Genomic DNA, 19156 nt, shown 5'->3' on the forward strand with positions numbered 1-19156 from the left:
TCTATTGGTGGTTGTGGATGACGTACGACGGAGGAGGAGGGGGCGGCGGCCGGTCTTGGACACTGATTGGTTAGCTGCCATAGGGCTGACAGCGTGGGTGGGACAGAGCGGTGGCGGGCGTCTGTAAATGGCGGAGGCAACTGGCGTCACTCAGTCAGCTGGCGTCATTCCCTCATTGCTCTGGCTGGTAGCTTCCCCACCCGCTTGTGCTCGAGTCGCTGTGATGGCGGCTGCCCGGACATGGCATCGGATTGAATGGTAGGCTCTGTGTTGATGGCGGAGCCATGCAGATGGGCGGCGGCTTGTCGGTGCATCAGATCCTGAGCCTGGGCCTGATCCCTCGGGTGGGCAACACGACCTGCCCTGAAAACGCCACCACATCCTTATGCCAATTCTCCGGTGAGTGAAGGCAGCTCCCGGGGGGACGGGGGGCGTGGGGGAAGGTGGCCTGGCCGTTGTTTTCTGTCCTCGGCTGTTGAGGCTGGGGGGTGCAAACTGGCCGCCGCCTTCGTGGAGCGGGTCGGGAGGAGGGCAGGGGAGCCAGCCGCCGGCCCAGTGTATCTGATCCGGCTGCCCCTGGATGCGGGTTCCTCTGTGGGCAGTTTTTTTATATACACGATGCCAGCGCTGCCCTCGCCTTTATTATTGGACAGATAGGGTGTTACTTTCAAATTAAGCAATTTGATAGCCCGTTGTTATTGAAAAGAAATGTGAGTAAGCCCCGGGAGCGGAAAGTCCAAGCTTCAATTCGGTGTATTTTGTACTTCGCTCTGTCTTCCACACCCCGGTGGAGTTTTGAACCATGTCACTTGCTATTGGTGCATAAATTCTGTGCTCCATTTAGATACTTCAACATCTCTCCAGCTTTCTATGCTGGTAATCGGGTCAAATGCCATATAATTTAGAAATATTTAAATAGAATTGCATAAAAAAAACACATAACTCCGTTGTAACCAAAATCTGCCATACGAGTGTCCTGTTCCTACTGTTAGTGTTTCTTTCACTGCAATGTAGATTTTTTTCCAGCCTTTTTTTTAGAGCTCAGAAAATAAGTTGTTCATATCTCTTTCAAAGTTATTTTTCATTAATTTAAATATCCCTCCATACTTTTATGGTGCAGATACTTGTTTCCCGACCCCACCCGATACTTTCCACCCGTTCTCACAGCCGCCTTGACAATTGTAGATAGAGCTTGCACATTTCCCATCTTTGCTTTTATTGTTTTCTTTGGTCTGCCAGTATATCACAAATGTGTAATTGAGCCCTGCACACAGTGGGATATTCTGCTGTCATCAATGTGACTGGGTGCAGCAATGACTGAGCCCTGATAAAATCCAAGCTGTCGTGCTGAAAATTATCATTTGTGCGTTCCCTTTAATAATCTTTGGGTTCAAGGTGAAGTTCTTTTGAAGTGGTCTCTGAGATTTTCCTGAAGCTTCTATAAACAATACTGTGATAGTGATCAATTAATGTTTTCCTAATGATTGAGGGTTAAATATTGGCCAGGACAGAGGATAACTCTCATGCTGTTCTTTGATTCTATAAAATTGTGCCATGGGATCTTTTACCTCTGCCTAAGAGGGCAGACGGCCTTTAACGTTTTATCTGAAAGACGGTGCAGCATTCTGTCAGTTGTGTTGAAGTGTCAGTGTAGATTTTCATAACATAGAAATGCTGGCATTGGATTGGTTGGCCACAGTAAGAAGTCTACAACACCAGAGTTAAAGTCCAACAGGTTTATTTGTTAGCCACTCATCTGATGAAGGAACAGTGCTCTGAAAGCTCATGCTCCCAAATTTAGATTTTCATACTCATCTCTTGTGTGCTCTGGGCCAGTGGTGAGAGTGCTACAAGAAGCCATGTCTGATGCTGAAGCTGAACTTAGAACTAGCTGTGCCTCGACCCAAACTGTTCCAGGACAGCTGTTTAACATATGGGCAATTTTTAATTTCTTGACGTTATGTCCTGTCCACTGTTATGATCCAATTAGGGACTGTTAACACTTGAAAATAAATCTAAGCATTTTCCTTTAACCAATAGAACTATGCCACAAGATTTCAATTTTTTAACAAAGTTCATTGCACAAAAAAGATGAACATAAACAGAACAAGCACTATTAAATTAACAATCCAGACACATCAATGTTAAAACCATTTACTTTTGTAGGGACCACTCAAGTATGCCACAGTCGTCTGGTAAAATCTCAGCTCCAGCTATTCTCAAAGGTAAAACTTACATTTACCCTCTCTTGACTATGAAAGCCTAAGTCCCTTCTTTTGTTTATTTTTCCCATACTTTTAATCTAATCACCTAGATACTTCCACGTGCATTGGCCATTAGCTTCAATCAGAGTGACCTTCCCATTTCTGTTCACCAGCACACCCCCCCCCCCCCCCCCCCAATTCAAGATTAGGCCTCATCCACATTCCATGCGATCAATGATTAAATTAATTTTTTACCCTGCTTACAGTGGAGGTCTATCTAACTTATTTATTTTGGCCATCTTCCCTCAGTGAGCTGCAAATTACACAAGGTCTAAACTGCAACTTAAAAACCTTTAACAGCAAAAGCTCAGTTAAATTGAAATCGGAGAACCTTCCTAAGCTCTACCCATCATCTTGATGACGTAGTCTGCTTGGGGCTATCTCAAAACAACATTTAATCTAATCATCCCTCATTTACAACTTCTCTGACTGGTGTAAGATCACCTTTTGTTCTATAGCTCTATTTCTTCCATTCTGATTTATTAAACTAACATAAAATAATCTTCTGTACTGACATTTCTTTGTGTTCTGACAATCAGTGAGGCCCAGCATTTTAATTAACTTGCTTTCAGTCATCTTCCCAGAAACTAACATTACTTCAAAAATATTAACATGAGCCCTCAACTAGATATTTGCAATACCACAGAAAAGGACAAATCTAATCCAGCCAATTAGCTCCCATCAGTCTACTTTGGATCCACATGAAAATGCTGGAAGGTGTTATTAGCAATGCTGTCAAATAGCATTTAATCATCAGTAACCTGCTCATTGCTCAGTTTGGTTTTGCCAGGGGCACTCAGCTCCTGATTTTAGTGTTTTCCTTCAAATGTCAACAAAAGAGCTGAATTCCTGAGGCCAGATGCCAGAATTGACATTGAACAGCCTTTGACTGACTGGCCTCAACTTGAATTTTACTCTTCTTGATGAGAATCAGGATAATTTTTCACTGGTTCATTTCCTATTTGATACAAAGGAAGATGATTGTGGTGGTTGGCGGTCAGTTATCTTGGTTCCAGGACATTGCTGCAGGAATTTCTCAGGGTGGCTTGCTAGGTCCAATCATCTTCAACTCTTTCATCAATGATCATTTTCCTCCTCCTCCTCCTCCTCCTCCTCCTCCTCCTCCTCCTTCTTCTTTCCTCCTCCTCCTTCCCCCCCCCCCCAAAAATCAAAAGGTCAGAGGTGGGGATATGCACTGATGATTTCAGTGTTTGGTTCCATTAGTCGTTCCTCTGACAATGAAGTAGGCTGTGCCAGTATACAGCTGGCTTAGGCTGATTATTGGCAAGTGACTTTGTTGCCACACGTGCCAGGCACTGATTATCTCCTCTTGATATTCAGTAATTCCATCATTGAATCCTTAGCCATCATCATACTGGGGGATACCATTTACTGGAAAGTGAACTATATAACTAGTTGTGTAAGTACAGTGGCCACAGAGCAGCTCGTTAGCTGGGGAATTTGTGGTAAGTAGCTTGCATCTTGTTTCTCCAAAGCCTTTCTTCCATCTATGAGATAGCAGTTGGAAGTGTGATGGAATGACCACCACTTGTTATGATGAGACAGGAAAGATTTGTTTCCCCAGTTGAGGGGTCAGTTACCAGGGGACATGAGGAAAAAGCTTTCATCAGAGGGTGGTGAGCATCCAGAATTCACTGCCTATGTTAATGGTTGAGGCTAAAATGCTCAATTCATTTAAAATGTGGATCTGCATCTGAAGTACTGTACCCTGAAGACTATGGACCAGGTGTTGTAAAATGAGATTAAAATGAGTGGCTAGTTTACTTTTTTGGCTGGCGCGCGCACAGTGGGCTTTTTTGCAGCACAATGTTTCTGTGGTTCTATCTGAGTAGCGTAGTGGTATTCTCACTGGACTAGTGACCCAGAGTAATTCTTTGAACACCTGGGTTTGAATCCCGCCAAGAAAAATTGTGGAGTTTGAATTCAATAGGAATCTGGTATTAAAGGCTTAATGATGACCATGAAACTGTTATCATGGTCAAACTCGTGGAATCGTATTCTATAATGTCCTAGATGTTGCCATCACCATCCCTGGGTCTGTTCTGTTGGTCCTGTCACAATAGCAGAACAGACCCAGCAGAGGTGGCAGCACAGTGGTGTACAGTCACGAAAGAATTGCCCTGGGGGATCTTAACATCACCTCCTGACCCCATGGGATCAGGTCAGATATGGATAAGGAAACATCTTGCTGATTTTTCACTTGGCATTTTCCCCCCCCTTAACCTCAGTTGATGAATCTGTACTCTTCCATGTTGAATATCATTTGGAGGAAGTACTGAGGGTGGCAAGGGTGCAGAATATATGCTGGGTGGGGTACTTCAATGGCCTTTGCCAAGAGTGGCTTGTAGCACCAGTACAGATTGAGCTGGCTGGGTCTTAAAGGTCATTAGTTCTTAGATTGGGTCTGTGGCAGGGATGACATTCTCTTCAATCTGCCTCGTGCAGATATAATCCGTCCATAACAGTATTAGTAGAAGTTAACACTGCACAGTTCTTGTGGTGAAGTCCCATTTTCACATTGAGGGGGGCCTTCATCATGTTGTGTGGCACTACCACTGTAGTTAATATGATGGATGTCAAATGTTGAGCAACTTAAGACCAGGTAACCATGAGGCGCTATGGGCTATCAGAGCAACAGAATTGTACTCTGTCACAATCTGTAACTTATTGTACTCCACTCTCCCACCAAACCAAACCAGGGGATCGATCAATCCTTGTTCAGTGAGTGCAGGAGGGCATGCCAGGATTAGTCCCAGGCATACCTAAAGATGAGATGTCAACCTGCTGAAGCTACAGCACAGAAATACTTGCATGCCAAACTACATAAGGAGCAAGTAGTAGAGCTAAGCAATTTGAAAATGATTAGGTCTAGGCTTTACAGTCCAGCCATGAATGGTGGTGGACAATTAGCTCATTGGAGGAGGTGACAATTTTGCAAATATCCCCATCCTCAATCATGGAGAGCCTAGCACATTAGTGCAAAGGATAAGGCTGAAGCATTTGCAACAATCGTCAGCAGTGAGTGCCAAATTAACAATCCATCTCTCTAGAAGTCCCTAGTATCTCAGATGTCAATCTTAGTCTATACTGTTGATTCCACAAAATATCAAAAAATGGCTAAATACAGTGGATTCTGCAAAGGCTACATGCCTGCATAATATTCCAGGAATAATACTGAAGACTTGTGCTCCAGAACCAGTGCTGCTGTAAGCCAACCTGTTCCAGGACAGCTACAACACTGGCACCTGTTTGGCAATGTGGAAAATCGCCCAGGTATGACTTGTGCACAAACAGGACAAATCCAAACCAGCCAATTATTATCCCATCAGTCTGCTCTCCATCATTAGTAAAGCAATGGAAGGGCTTATCAGCAGCACTATGTCAAGTGACACTTGTCTAGCAATAACAAGCACATTGCTCATTTCAGTTCTGCTAGGCTTGGTCAGCTCCTGACCTTAGTACAGTCTTAGTTCAAAAACGGGAGGAAAAAGAGCTAAAATCAGAAGGTGAGATGTGAGTGACCACCCTTAACATCAAGGCAGCATTTGATGAAGCATGGCATCAGGGACCCCTAGCAAAACTAGAGTCATTGGGAATTGGGGAAAACTGTCCACTGACTGGAGTTGTACCTAGCAGAAAGGAAGATGGCTGTGGTTGTTAGAGGTCAATCATCTCAGTCCTGGGACAGCACTTCTGGAGTTATTCAGGGTAGTGACCTTCGCCCAATTATCTTCAGCTGTTTCATCAATAACCTTCCCTTGTGAGGTCAGAAGTGTGAATGGTCATAGATGACTTTTCAACACCATTCACAATGACCCAGATACTAAAACAGTCCATGCCCAAAAGCAACGAGACCTGGACAATATCTAGGCTTGGACTAACAAGTGGGAGGTAACATTGTGCCACACAGTGCCAGGCCACGATCGTCTCCAACATGAGAGAATTTAACCGTCACCCCATGACATTCGCTGCCATTACCATCAGAGTGTAATGGAATACACTCCATCTGCCTGGATGAGTGCAGTTCCAAAAGCACTCAAGAAACCTGACACCAACCAGGACAATGCAGCCCCCTTGATTGGCACCCCATCCACTACCACTATCCAGCCCCTCTACCACTGATGCACAGCAGCAGTAATGTCCACCATGTACTGCAGGAACTTGAAGGGTCTTTAGACATCACCATCCATATCCACAACCACTACCATCTAGAAGACCAAGGACAGCAGACATGTGGGAATGCTACCACCTGCAAACCCTCTCCTCCAAGCCATTCACCATCCTGACTTGGAAATGTATCACTTGGTCAAATTCCTTCCCCAACAGCACAGTGCATTATATGGACTGCAGCAGTTCAAGAAACCAACTGAGCATCTCCTCCTCAAGGGAAATTTGAGATGGGCAATAAATGCTATCCTAGACAATGCCTCTTGCATCCCATGAATACATGTTTAAAAAAGCAACAGGGCTGTAGTGGTTCAAAAAGGTGCATCAGCACCACCTTCTCAAAAGCAAGTGTGACGATCAACATCGTTAGTCAGTTTTGAATGATTTTACATAATCACATATGCAAAAATAAGGACCTATTACCAGAAAACGATTCAGATATTTTTAAATTAAGAAACGAATGAAAATCTTTTGAGCATTTAATATATTGCACATAACAAAGTGCTTAGGAATATTCAACCACAACCATTAATTTTCCAGAACTTGCTCATTTTCTTATGCTGCTATGGGATGTTGGCATCATTGGCAAAGCCAGTATTTGTTCCACATTGCTATTTGCCCTTAAGCAGATGGTGAGCCACCTTCTTAAAGCACTGCTGTCCATCCAGTGTAGATATGTCAGCAATGCTGTTAAGAAGAGAGTTCTAGGATTTTGATCTAGTGACAGTGGTATAATAGCTTGGGGGGAATTTGCAGGTTAGGTTCCCATGCATCTGCTGCCTTGTCAATCTGGGTGGTAAAGATCATGGATTCAGCAGGTGCTGTTGATGAAGCACTGGTATGTTGCTGCAGTTCAACTTTGATAATCAACACTGCTGCCACTCACTCATTGGTGGAGGGAGTAAATGTTAAGTGATGGATGAAGTGCTGATGAAGCAACTGCTTTGTTCTGGATGGTGTTGGAGCTACACTCATCCAGGTATTGGAGAGTATTCCATCACATCCCTGACTTGTGCCTTTTGGTAGATCATAAATGGGCTTTGGAGAGACAGGAGGTGTGTTACTCACTGCAGAATTCTGAATCATAATATTTATATGGTCAATCCAGCTTCTGGTTGGTGCTAACTCCAGGATGTTAACGAGGGGTTTAATGACAGCAATGCCATTGAATGTCATGGGGCGTTGGCTGGATTTTCTCATTGCAGATGGTCATTGCCTGGCATTTGGGTAGTACAAATGTTCCTTGCCACTTATCAGCCCAAACCTGAATGTTGGCCAAGTCTTGCTGATGTGGACTTGGACTGCTTTAATATCTAAGAAATCCTAGACTGTGAGTGATACAGTCACCCGATCTTCTTAGTTTGATAGTAATGATTGAGAGATGGATATAGTAGACCACAAAATTACAGATTGCTCAATACATGTTTTGTGACCAGAAGGCTGTTTTAGGACTGGGTTCCTTGCTTTTTGTGGTATATCAATGATTTGGACTTCATTGTGAGAGCATGATTTAATAAGTTTGCAGATTATACAAAAATGAATTGTGTGCTTGAGTGAGGAAGAGAGCTAGACTGCAGGGTAATATGGTGGTTTGGTCAGATGGGCAGAAACATAGCAAATGGAATTCAATATGCAGAAGGTAGAAAGGGCAAATGGCAAGATAATACAAAACAAATAGTGTACTACTGAAAGTGAAGGGACAGAGAGCTTGAAATACATGCCCACAGATCTCTGTAGGTAACATGACAAGTAGCTAAGGTGTTTTAATAAGGCATATAGAACATTTTCCTTTTGTTAACCAAGGCACAAAATATAAGAGCAATGGTGGTTATGTTAGAACTGTATAAAACGCTATATAGAGTACAGCATGCAGTTCTGGTCACTATCACAGGATCATACTAGTGAGGCTATAGAGAAGATTTACAAGAATGTTGCTAGGAATGACAAATTTTAGCTAAAGTAAATTGGATAATTTTCTTTCTTCCCAAAGAGTCGAGGGAAAATTTAATTGAGGGGCTACATAAAGTGCATAGACAGGGTCTATTGCCCTACAAGAAGTCAGTAACCAGGGGGAAACAAATTCAAAGGAATTGGCACAAGCACCAAAGGAGAGTTGAGAGTTTTTTTTACCCAGAGTGGAGATGTCTGTAACTGCTTGCTAAGTATGATAGAGGCAGAAACCCTCATCACATTTGAAAATCTCTTGGCTATGCACTTGGGACACTAACTGATAGAGCTATGGGACAAGAACTGGAAAGTAGGATTAGGCTAAATTGCTCTTTTTTTAAGCTGGCATAGACACAAGGAATCAAATGGCCTCCTTCTGTGCCATATATCTTTGTTTCTATTGTGAAGGAGTATGATTTTGCTGCTGATGATCCACACATCTTGAATGCCCAGTTTTGGGTGCTGCATCTGTTCTGAATCTATCCCATTTCATATAGTGGTGCCATACACCAGTCGTGTCCAAGAACTGGCTGCTCCCACCATGGATAGAGACATCTGCTATAGTAGATTAATGAAATCAAGATCGAATCACTTTCTCCTTTGTTTGTTCTCAGCACTAGCTGTGCAGTACTTGAACACCACTTTAGTTTGTGTATGGGAATGTTGTGTTTAGTCGATATGCTATTGCATTAACCGTTATTCCACAAGAGAAATGAACAAGTCTGGTCAGGTCAGACTACCATATCTGTCTGTCTGAGTTGCCCTCTGTTGGTTCGTCCCCAGTGCACTCTTTCTTGTTTGTCCACTGTCTTCCCATTAGCAAGATCATTGTTGACATTCTGCTAAGCTTTCATCATCTTTCTGACTAAGTTCAAAAATTCAGAACAGCTTGCAATTTGCATACACCTTTTTGTAAACAGTGGTGCTATATGTTTGCTCAGTTCATTTACCCGTTTCAGGTTTGTTGGCTTCAATGTAGGACACAACACTCAAACCAATGCTTTTGCTGGACTGGTATTAATATGGGAGGGCTTGCAGACAAGTTCTCCTAGCTGCGGGAGAGTGTATGGCTGGGGGGAAGAAAGTAAAATGTGGTGTGGGTGTGTTTTTGTAAATGGTTCTTTTAAGTGCTTAGACTGGGGGATGAAATGTAGTAAAAAGTCTGACAACACCAGGTTTTAGTCCAACCTATTTATTTGATAATATACTCGCAAGCTTTCGGGTTAGCCCCTTCGTCAGGTGACGAATTCACCTGACGAAGGGGCTAACCCGAAAGCTTGCGAGTATATTATCAAATAGGTTGGACTAAAACCTGGTGTTGTCAGACTTTTTACTGTGTTTACGCCAGTCCAACGCCGGCATACCCACATCATGGAAGGAAATGTGGCAGTTTTAAACTTGGAGGTTGGATGGCAGTAGGCTACAAACAACAAGTTTCTTTTTTCCCCTAGACAGGGAGGGAGCAATATCTCTACCAAGGTGGAGTAGGAGAGGGTATCTGTTTGGAGGAGGAGTGGGGGTGGTCCCTTAAAGGCACTAGAGACATGGTGGTGATTGCATTCAGAAATGGCTTCGTATACTCAGCAGATAGCTGTAGTGCTTTTGGATGCAGTTCATTGAATAGCCCGTTCTGCGTACCAGTGTCTGATTTTTGTTTTAAGTCCAGCAGGACTGTTAATTAAACTAACTAGTGTAGAATTCTCCCTACCGATTTCCATAATGAATGAAAACATTTAGTTGAAATTCCTTGGATGAAATTGGAATCTACAGTGGTTTGAATATTATGTTGTTAATACTAAATTGAGCGAAGTGCCCCAGAATTTGCTGGATGTACAATGGTAAGTTAATATGCACACTGTTTATCAGTGTGTAGATAACACAGCAGTTTGTGCCAAGGAAGAGAGATAGCAAGTTGTGAATTGTCACAAATTGGTGGCCAGCTCGTACCTTTTTACTGTTGGCCTCTTGGAACTGGCAACTCATTGTCAACTTCTCATGAATATTTCAAAATTTCAGCATATATAATGTTAAAATAAACTAGAACATCATACAATTCTGGCTGGTATTTCACAATGCTAAAACTTCTTTTCAATTACAAGATTTTACTCTGCAATGCTACACAATCGTTGGCCCAGAAAGGGAAGAAAGCCGTTACACGTTCATGGAGTGTGAAAATTGTTCCTACAGATTTACAAAATACAAATTTCTTCCAAAATAAAACCCTAAGTATTCTCTCTCTCTGCATCTTTTTTCAACCTCTTCCTGTATGTAGTTTTACTCTACTTCACTCTTCTCCTGTAGATCATGTTTCTTTATCTTTAAATCTCATTGGTTAGAGGGATGTACTGCTGGTCTCATCTTTCACCAAATCCCAGATGCCCTGTTGAGCTTGCAATACCATTATTTGTTCCATGTGTAAAACTTTTTGCAAGCTGAGGGATAAGGAGAGAAATCCCATTGTCTGCACAAACCATGAGGTACCACTGCTGCTAATTCTGGACCATCAATAGCTGGTTCTGTGAAATTAACACTTTATACCAACAATGTAAACATTTTAAAACCTCTAGTATCATGTGAAATATGGAGTTATTTCTTTTAGTATCTGACAAAAGGTGGCAATGTCACTTATGAACTAAGCCTAATCCTCAATACAGTAATTTTTTTTCCTTCAACTGCATCCAGAGAAGAACATGTTTGACTTCAGCCTGCCTTAAGAGTGTACAACCTTGATTGCAATGCAGCAATCCCCTGAAGGAAGCTGTACGTTATGAAGGGTGTTCGTTATCAAGGAGTATGATTTAGCCCATCTGTACACTGCAGGACAAATCAGTCTTGAGAAACAATTAGAGCCAAGGTTGAGGCAATGGAAGAATAAGTACATGAAGTAACTTATTGAGGAGGCAGATGAAGATTTAGATGGAAAATGCTATTATTGAGGCCACGCCTGGAGGGCACTCTCTAAGGAAGGACATATTGTTATTACTCATGTAGAGTCAACTTCTAGGTCAAAGGTCAGATTTTACCCAGGTAATATTTTCGAGGGTTAACTTTTACTTGATTTGGGCCCAAGTGATATCCCAAAAGGGCCATCACAGTGAAACTGTGAATCAGCACCAAAGAATTGATATTAATTATACTTTATAATCTGATCATTTGACTCTTAATAACACAAATGTTTTAAGCATTTTCTTACTGATATTCAAATTAGTATTTGTTTATTTACAATGAATTTGAATCATGGGAGTATAAGTATAGGAATAGGTTATTGAGCCTGATGGCTGATCATCTGCCTTCTCATTGTGTACCTTGGTGTCATTAGTCTCTGGAAATCTATCAATTTCTGTTTTCAATATACTCAATGATTGAGCTTCCATAGCCTCCAAAGATTCACCACCCTTTGAATGAAGAAATTCCTTCTCATCTCAGTCTCAGACTCACCAGCCAGGAGAAACATTGTGGGCATGATTTTCCTGCCCCACTACTGAGCAGCCTAGTAGGGTGGGAAATGTAACTGGGAGGCCAATAACTGGAATCACGATCAGCAATTGACGTGATCAGCCTCGCACCAGGGAACATCACGAGACTGATTTTAATATTCAAACATTGATTTTAAAGTATCATTCTATCGAGCTCCGTATGGGCTCACTTGGATTTTCAAGCTCACTGCTGAAGGTTCCCACCAGTGGGGATCACAGCTGGTCCCCTGCAATGGGGACCTGTCGTAATGGCCTCATTGGTGGGATCTGAGGCCCCTGGGAGATCAGCGGCAAGGGGTAGCTTGCCAGCCTGGTGGGGCCTGAGGGGCTGGGCTTTGTGGGGGTGGAGCCAGATGAGGGAAGAGGGAACTCTTCATTATGGGGGGAGGAGCTAGTGGTGGGGCCAGCTCTGTACAGGAGAGTGGAGATGCCAACAGATCTCCCAATACAGTGTGAGATCAGCACATGCCTGATGACCCTGCTGAGCACTTTGCTGCTGGCCTCTCCAGCAGGATCAGGCTTGGCACCTCTTTCTCCCCCCAACCTGCCTTTTCTCTTAAAGTAATTGCACTGTCTTGAGGAGTGATCTGATGAGCCTCTGTACTCCCTCTGACAAGTATGTCCTTTGAGATTAGGAGACCACCAGAATTCTCTAGGTGTGGTCTCACCAAGGCTGTATACAATTACCACGAGATCTTTATTCTAGTATTCAAATCTCCTTACAGTGAAGGCTAACGCACCATTTGCCTTCGGCCTGGAGAGGGGTGAAATGGTGAGGGGGCAGGGGAGGGTGGTTTGGGGCTTTTTGGAAATGGTCAGGGGCCCAGCAGTTGGATCATTTTGGGGGGCTGGGGGGGGTTGGTGCTGGTGGAGGCAGAGGGCCAGCAATGCAGGGATCACAGGACTGGCCAGTGATTGAACTAGCCAGCAGAGAGGGACTACTCTGCATGTGCCAATCTCAGCACTGACAAATCACCACATGCGCAGTGACGCCCTTAACACTGTGTTGCCAGCCCCTGGATTTTTAATGATATACATGCTAATGACCTCTGCAGTGCATAGTGTGGGAGTTTCTTCTCTGAACTCCCATTTGAAAAAGCCAGTGTGAATTAATCCAGTTTTCACAAATTCAACACTTCGAATTTTTTTTTGAGAATTCCAGCTCTCTAGCCGTGTGTTCAATCACTTAATTCAGTTCTCTGATCTCTATGTTCACCATGTGCGACTGGAAGTAAACCTATGATTTCTCCTTGTGAGGTCCTTAATCTCCTGACCACGTGCCCTTTGTTAATGGTGCAGTTTGAAAAAACTGATTCCAGTATGTATCCTCCTGAGACATTGGCTAGTTTAATTTGCTGCTACAGTAATTCACATCAATTCAACAAACTACTTTAGCTGACTGATAGATAACTACCACTTCCAGGCAGTTCTCTAATTAACAAAATAGTCTAATTTACTTGGAGATTGTTAATTTATGTCAGAACTTGGCTTTTAATCATCTTTAAACCCAAAAAAAACCTGATTCATTAACATCTCCAGGATTATACTTTGGTTCTGAAAATAATGGGCTTTGAGCTCTGAAAAATCAGGTTGACCTTTACACCAAGTTTTTTAAGGTACTTACAAGAGCGTCAACAGAAAGGTTCACAGACTAGTTACCAGTCTGAAAGGATTGTCCTACGTGGCAAGATTATCTCGTATGGCTTATTATCCCTGGAGTTTAGAAAAATGAGATGATCTATTTGAAACATAAAATCCATAAGGGATTTAACAGGATAGATGCTGATTAAAATATTTTTCCCCGTTGCTGGGAAATCAGGGGCTTTAGTCCTAAACCCCTTATTCTGAGACGAAGATAGTAATTTGTGAATCTTTGGAATTCTCTGTCCCAGAGAAGTGTGGCTGCTCTGTACCTGAAGATATGCAAGTTAATGCTGAAAGATTTTTAAATATGATCATTTATGGATCGCCTTCAGCTCCAGGTTTGCTGCAACAATGATAAGGGTTTGGTCTAATTCTTTATTTTTGTGTTACAGAGATGTGGTATGGAGTGTTCCTTTGGGCTTTGCTGTCCACAGTTTTTATCTATGTTCCTGCTGGGTTACTGGCATTTGTAATGCTACGGCACCACAAATATGGACGTTTCATGTCTCTAGGTATCCTGGCTGGAATCCTGGGACCAATCACTGCAGCAGTGTTGACCAGTAAGTATTTGTTAAATAATTAGAGATATTGAACAAATTAATTCAAACATTTTTCCAAAAGGTTGTCTTGCCTGTCCTAAAGTATCAGTGGTCAGATGAGAATGGCTGAACTTGACATCAAAGCAGTATTTGACGTTGTATCAAGGAGACCAAGTAGGGAATTGGGGAAAAACTCTCCGCTGGTTGGAATCCTACCTTTCACAAAAGAAGATGGCTTTGATTTGGAGGCTGATCATCACAGCCACAAGGCATGATCACAGGTGTTCCTCAGGCCACTATCTTCATCTTTCATCGATAGCCTTCATCGATTGTTCCATCATAAGATCAAAAGTAGGGATATTTTGCTGACTACTACATTCAGTTCCATTCATAATGCTGTCCATGCCTGCATCCTGCAAGACCTGCACAACATTCATGCGGGAGCAAATGAGTGGCAAGTAACATTTACACCACACAAGTGTCTCCAAGAGTCCAATCACTTCCCTTTGAAAGTCAACTGCACTACCACCCTCAAGTTCCCCAACATCAATACTCTGGAGGTTATCATTGACCAGATACTAATCTAGATCAGCCACATAAATACACTACTATAAGAGCAGGTTAGAGATTTTGATATTTGCGTTGTGACTCTCCTGAATCCCCAAAGCCTGTCCATCATTTTTACATGGCACAAGTCCAGAGCATGATGGAATACTTTCCTGGATGAGTGCAGCTCCAATAGCTTTTAAGAAGCTGGACACCATTTCAGGTCAAAGCAGCCTATTTGGTTGCTACCTCCTTTCTCCACCTTAAACATTTGCTATCTGTACCTCTGCACAATGTCAGCAGTGAGTACCATCTGTAAGATGCACTGCGGCAACTTGTCATGGCTTATTTGACAGCATCTTCCAAACCCGGGGCCACCTCCATGTAGAAAGACAAGGGCAGGAGATTCATGGACTCACCAATACCTGTGAGTTCCCCATCAAGTCTCACACCACCCATTTCTGTTAACACTTCTTCATGGCCATTTGATCAATATTCTAGAACTCCCTACCTAAAATACTCTGGGAGTATCTACCCCACACAAACTGCAGTGATTCAAGGAAGTTGTTTACTACAGTCTTCTCCAGGGCAACAAATGGTGACCTTACTTGTGATGTTCATATCACTTCAAAAAATAGAACAAAAACACAAACCATTTGAAAAGTGAGTTCTTGGGCAGGTGATATCCTAATCCTTTCTTCCTTCCTTACTGACGCAAATGTTTGAATTATAATAGGATTCATCGTGATTTCTGTACTTTCCAAGATACTTCCATGCCAGACAAAGGCTGGTCAGAGGGCAGTTTAATAGGTCTAATTAATTTTAAATAGATGGCCTTGTGAAGCATACTGAATTATATGTATTTCCTTCCTCAACATTTGGAAGGAATGTAGTGTTCGGTCTTCACCAGCTATGAAGTGTGACAGAACCTAACTGTTTCAAATTTAAAATACTACTGGCATTGCATTTGTTTGACAGAAGGGGTCAATTACAATCTTTCAGTAGATTCTCCCTTTCCCTGAAACACCATGTTACTGTGATTTTTCATCACTGGATTTTATCTATTCCTTTTAAACAATATCCAATATTTGTACTCCATCAAAGATCATTCCTTCTACTGTGCACACTGGAGGAAGAATAGGAGCATACAAGCAAAAAACTTGGTTACAGATGGGTTTTGTGAAGTAACTTCAAGAAGGGAGAGGTGGAGAGAGACTGGTTTAGGGAGGACGTTCCAGAGCCTTTGCAGTAGAAGCCACAGCTGCCAATGGTAGTGATTTTAAAAGAGCCAAATTTAAAGGAGCGCAGAAGATTGTAGGAGATTAGGAAAAGACAGGAAGATCACAATGGAATTTGAAAACCAGGATGAAAATGTTAATATGATATTGCTTAACCAGAAACCAATGTAGGTTGTTGAGCATAGGGATGATGGGATGACCAGTACTTGGTAAGAGTTTGAACTCGAGCTGCAGAATTTTGGATGATGTCCAGTTAAGAGGCAGAAAATGGGAGGTTGGCCAGGGGTGAGTTGGATAGTTAGTCAACTGAGGTAGCAAGGCACATAACACACTTTTTGGAAATTTATCAGGCTGTATCTGATGTACAAAGTTATCAGTATTCCTAATAATTAGGAATCTCCAGAGCACACCTGTTTTCTAGGCATTACTAACCTGTTCTTGGGCACTTTCAGAGAGATAATTGGTAATTTCACTGAGATTTTGTGGCATTTTTCACTTTCACCTACTCTAATGTTTCTTCCTTTGACTCTGTTTCAGTTGTTGTCTTATTAGGCTCCTATGAAGTCCTGTGGGACAGTTTAGTTTGTCTGTGTTGAAGACACTATGTAAATGCAATTTGTGTGACAACTGAATTTGTTGAGGTTGAAGCCTTGTTTGGCCTCTGCATCATCAGTTTCACTTGATTATGTTGCAGTTTTTGACATCCCCATGTATTTACGACCGTTACTTATATCATGGCCAAATAACATGCTACTCAACTTTTTGCAGGTGCAGCTATTGCTGGTGTCTACAGAGCTGCTACAAAGCAAATGGTGCCCCTTGAAGCTTTGGTGCTGGGAGTTGGACAGGTATTTTTCATTGTTGCAATAGCCTTTCTGCGAATTTTGGCAACTTTATAGCAGCAGGCAGTCTGCTTATCCAAGAGGACCCAGGCACAGAAGCCTCAGTATCCCAACTTCCTTCAACTTTATGGCTGCATATAGATTGCACCATTTTCTTGTGGACTCCGAACCAGGGTCCACGCCAATCAATGCTGCTCAACTAACAGGAATTAGCAACAGCTTAGATGTTGTGGAGTTCCGTGGATTGCCAAGCTCGAAGAACAAAGGACATGCACTAATTTTTGTTGACTCAAGTGCTGAGATTTGTTCTTTTGTTATAAAAAAAATTCAAAGCCAAAAGAGGTAACAGTCTACGTGCGTATCTTTCAATGTCACTTTTTTTTGCACGTTTCAAATTGTACAGGTGTCTTTTTAGTGTGGAGACTATGATTAAAGTATGCATATTTATTGTAGGATTAGAAAGTCAGACAACAGATTTCCCTTTCTGTGGAATACAGAAACTGTATTTTGATTCAGCCTGCCACATTTCAATATTTCAGCAATTGGGGTAATTATGAAAAGGCAAACAAAACCCTCTTATCTGAAGGTTACCAAAGGCTCGACAACTTGAGTATATAACCCAAAAGATCTGAAGTATTGCCGTTTCATGGGTTAAGCAAGGTGAACAAGTCCTATTGTACTTAACAACAATAATGGACTCTATTTTCTGAGAGTTCCTCTTTTTATAATTTATTACAGGCAATTTCACAACTTCCTTTTTTTTAGGAATAAAAACTGAATAGTTGTGTTTGACAGTAATTATGAAATGCCATCGTTCGTTCCTAGCAAAGAATTCAAGATTTTATTCAGTCCTCATTGTGAATCAGCTCACTTAAACACTTGATGTAAATGTATCTATCTTATCATCCCTTTTTCATTGTACAGAAAATTAATTAAAATCTAGAGTTCAGTGATTTTAAATGTATATTGACAGTGAAACAGAAGGTGTTTAGTTTTAGAAGCATTAACAGCCAATATTAGAGCCCAGGCCAGCCTTAAGTTCCTGTGGTCATACATTCAGCTTCTTTAAAGATATCAAATGAACAAGTGTGGTTTTCTAAATGTAAATTTGCTGCTGCAAGTATTTTTGCTGAGCCAATGAACAAGAATGTCATCCACACGCCAAGCTAATTAAGCAGATACTCATGCTTGATTGCACAGGTTGAAAGTAGGGCATCTCTTTGGAAGTGAGATGCAATATTAATGATGACAGTGTGGACTGTTTCTCACTTTGAGTTGCAACATGGGGGGGGGGAAAGGGAGGAATGTCTTTTTAATGGACAGCATTTGCCATCAGCTGGTGTTTAACTGCAGCAGTCACTGTGCACATATACATACAATGCAGGTGTGCCAACTATTTTAATTTTTTCTAGTATTTAAAACCAGCAACAAATTGAATATTTGTATGCTTTTTGGAGAAAATCTCACATTTCATGTTCAGCCTGCCTAAGTGGAAGCACTTGGTTAGTTTGCCCATTTAGTACTGCGTGCAAACAGTTGTTCATGGGGTACAGTTTGGAATGATAGTGAGGAAAGGAGTCTTCTAAACTGAACTGTGCTTGTATTGCTGTTGCCATTTGCCCATTCTATTCCCTTTTTAGCAAAATGTACCAAACATTTCCATAATTCCAAGTGATGTGCTGTTATCAAGCATCTTCAAGTCATAATCTTATTGTTTTGAACATTGTTTCTTTTTATACAATGTATGCTGACATAATTACCATGAAATAATATATTACCTGTTTTATAAACAGTAACAACAGTGAATAGGCCACATTAACTAACTTAGATTGTGCTGTTTGCAATGGGACCAAGCACTCTAGGATGTGGTAGGGTGAGGGCTTGTGTCAGCATTTTAATTGCACCCTTCCTAATGTCAACTGTTCCTGGGGAGGTAAAATTTTTCACCTGCAAAAGGAAAATCACAGTTGGCTAATGCATATGGCCTCCAGATTCAAGCTACATAGTGGCAATTAGAGACTCGCAGCAAGAGATTGCTTACTTGCCCTTCACCTGGGATACAGTGAGTGATTGTGGTGTTGGAGAACAGGACTGAAAAGCCCAAATTCTCTTGAATAGTTTTTTTACCAGATATTTACTCTCCCAACTGCTATTATTTACTTTACATGGTTCTTTTCTTTCCTTCCCTTACTCTTCATTTGTTATCCCTTTACCCTTCAACTCTCCCATCTTCCTTTTGCTGGTGCTCTCTTTTAGACATGATTGTGTTGGTCTTGTTTATTAAAATTCACTTGTGGTGGGGGATTGTTTCATTTTTAAAAATGCACTTTTTGTATCAAATATCTAGTGTGTTTTATGAATTTCACAAAAGTAGATGGAATTCCAGACTATGACCTTAACACATTGGTTTAAAAACCCTCATAATGAACACTGATTAGACTTATTCAATTGCCATAAAGCAAAGGGCCTGTT

At 41.8% G+C, this 19156-nt stretch overlaps 1 protein-coding gene across 1 annotated transcript; it reads left to right on the plus strand.

Annotated features, from left to right (window-relative positions):
- The first annotated feature begins 119 nt into the window (after nt 1-119).
- tmem170a (transmembrane protein 170A) lies at nt 120-17446 on the plus strand. Its single transcript, XM_080187050.1, has 3 exons — nt 120-399; nt 13912-14079; nt 16611-17446. The coding sequence occupies exons 1-3, from the start codon at nt 285-287 to the stop codon at nt 16739-16741; spliced, it is 414 nt and encodes a 137-aa protein (XP_080043176.1). The 5' UTR covers nt 120-284; the 3' UTR covers nt 16742-17446.
- The last annotated feature ends 1710 nt before the right edge of the window (nt 17447-19156 follow it).

This window comes from Carcharhinus amblyrhynchos, chromosome 4 (assembly GCF_965287045.1).
Source record: "Carcharhinus amblyrhynchos chromosome 4, sCarAmb.v2.hapA, whole genome shotgun sequence".
Lineage (NCBI taxonomy): Eukaryota > Metazoa > Chordata > Chondrichthyes > Carcharhiniformes > Carcharhinidae > Carcharhinus > Carcharhinus amblyrhynchos.

Excerpts from the sequence above, each read along its gene's own strand:
- tmem170a (XM_080187050.1), top strand. The coding sequence starts at position 285 with ATGCAGATGGGCGGCGGCTTGTCGGTGCATCAGATCCTGAGCCTGGGC. Across the intron at positions 400-13,911 it reads ATCCTTATGCCAATTCTCCG|AGATGTGGTATGGAGTGTTC; the intron begins GTGAGTGAAGGC and ends TTTGTGTTACAG. Across the intron at positions 14,080-16,610 it reads CACTGCAGCAGTGTTGACCA|GTGCAGCTATTGCTGGTGTC; the intron begins GTAAGTATTTGT and ends AACTTTTTGCAG.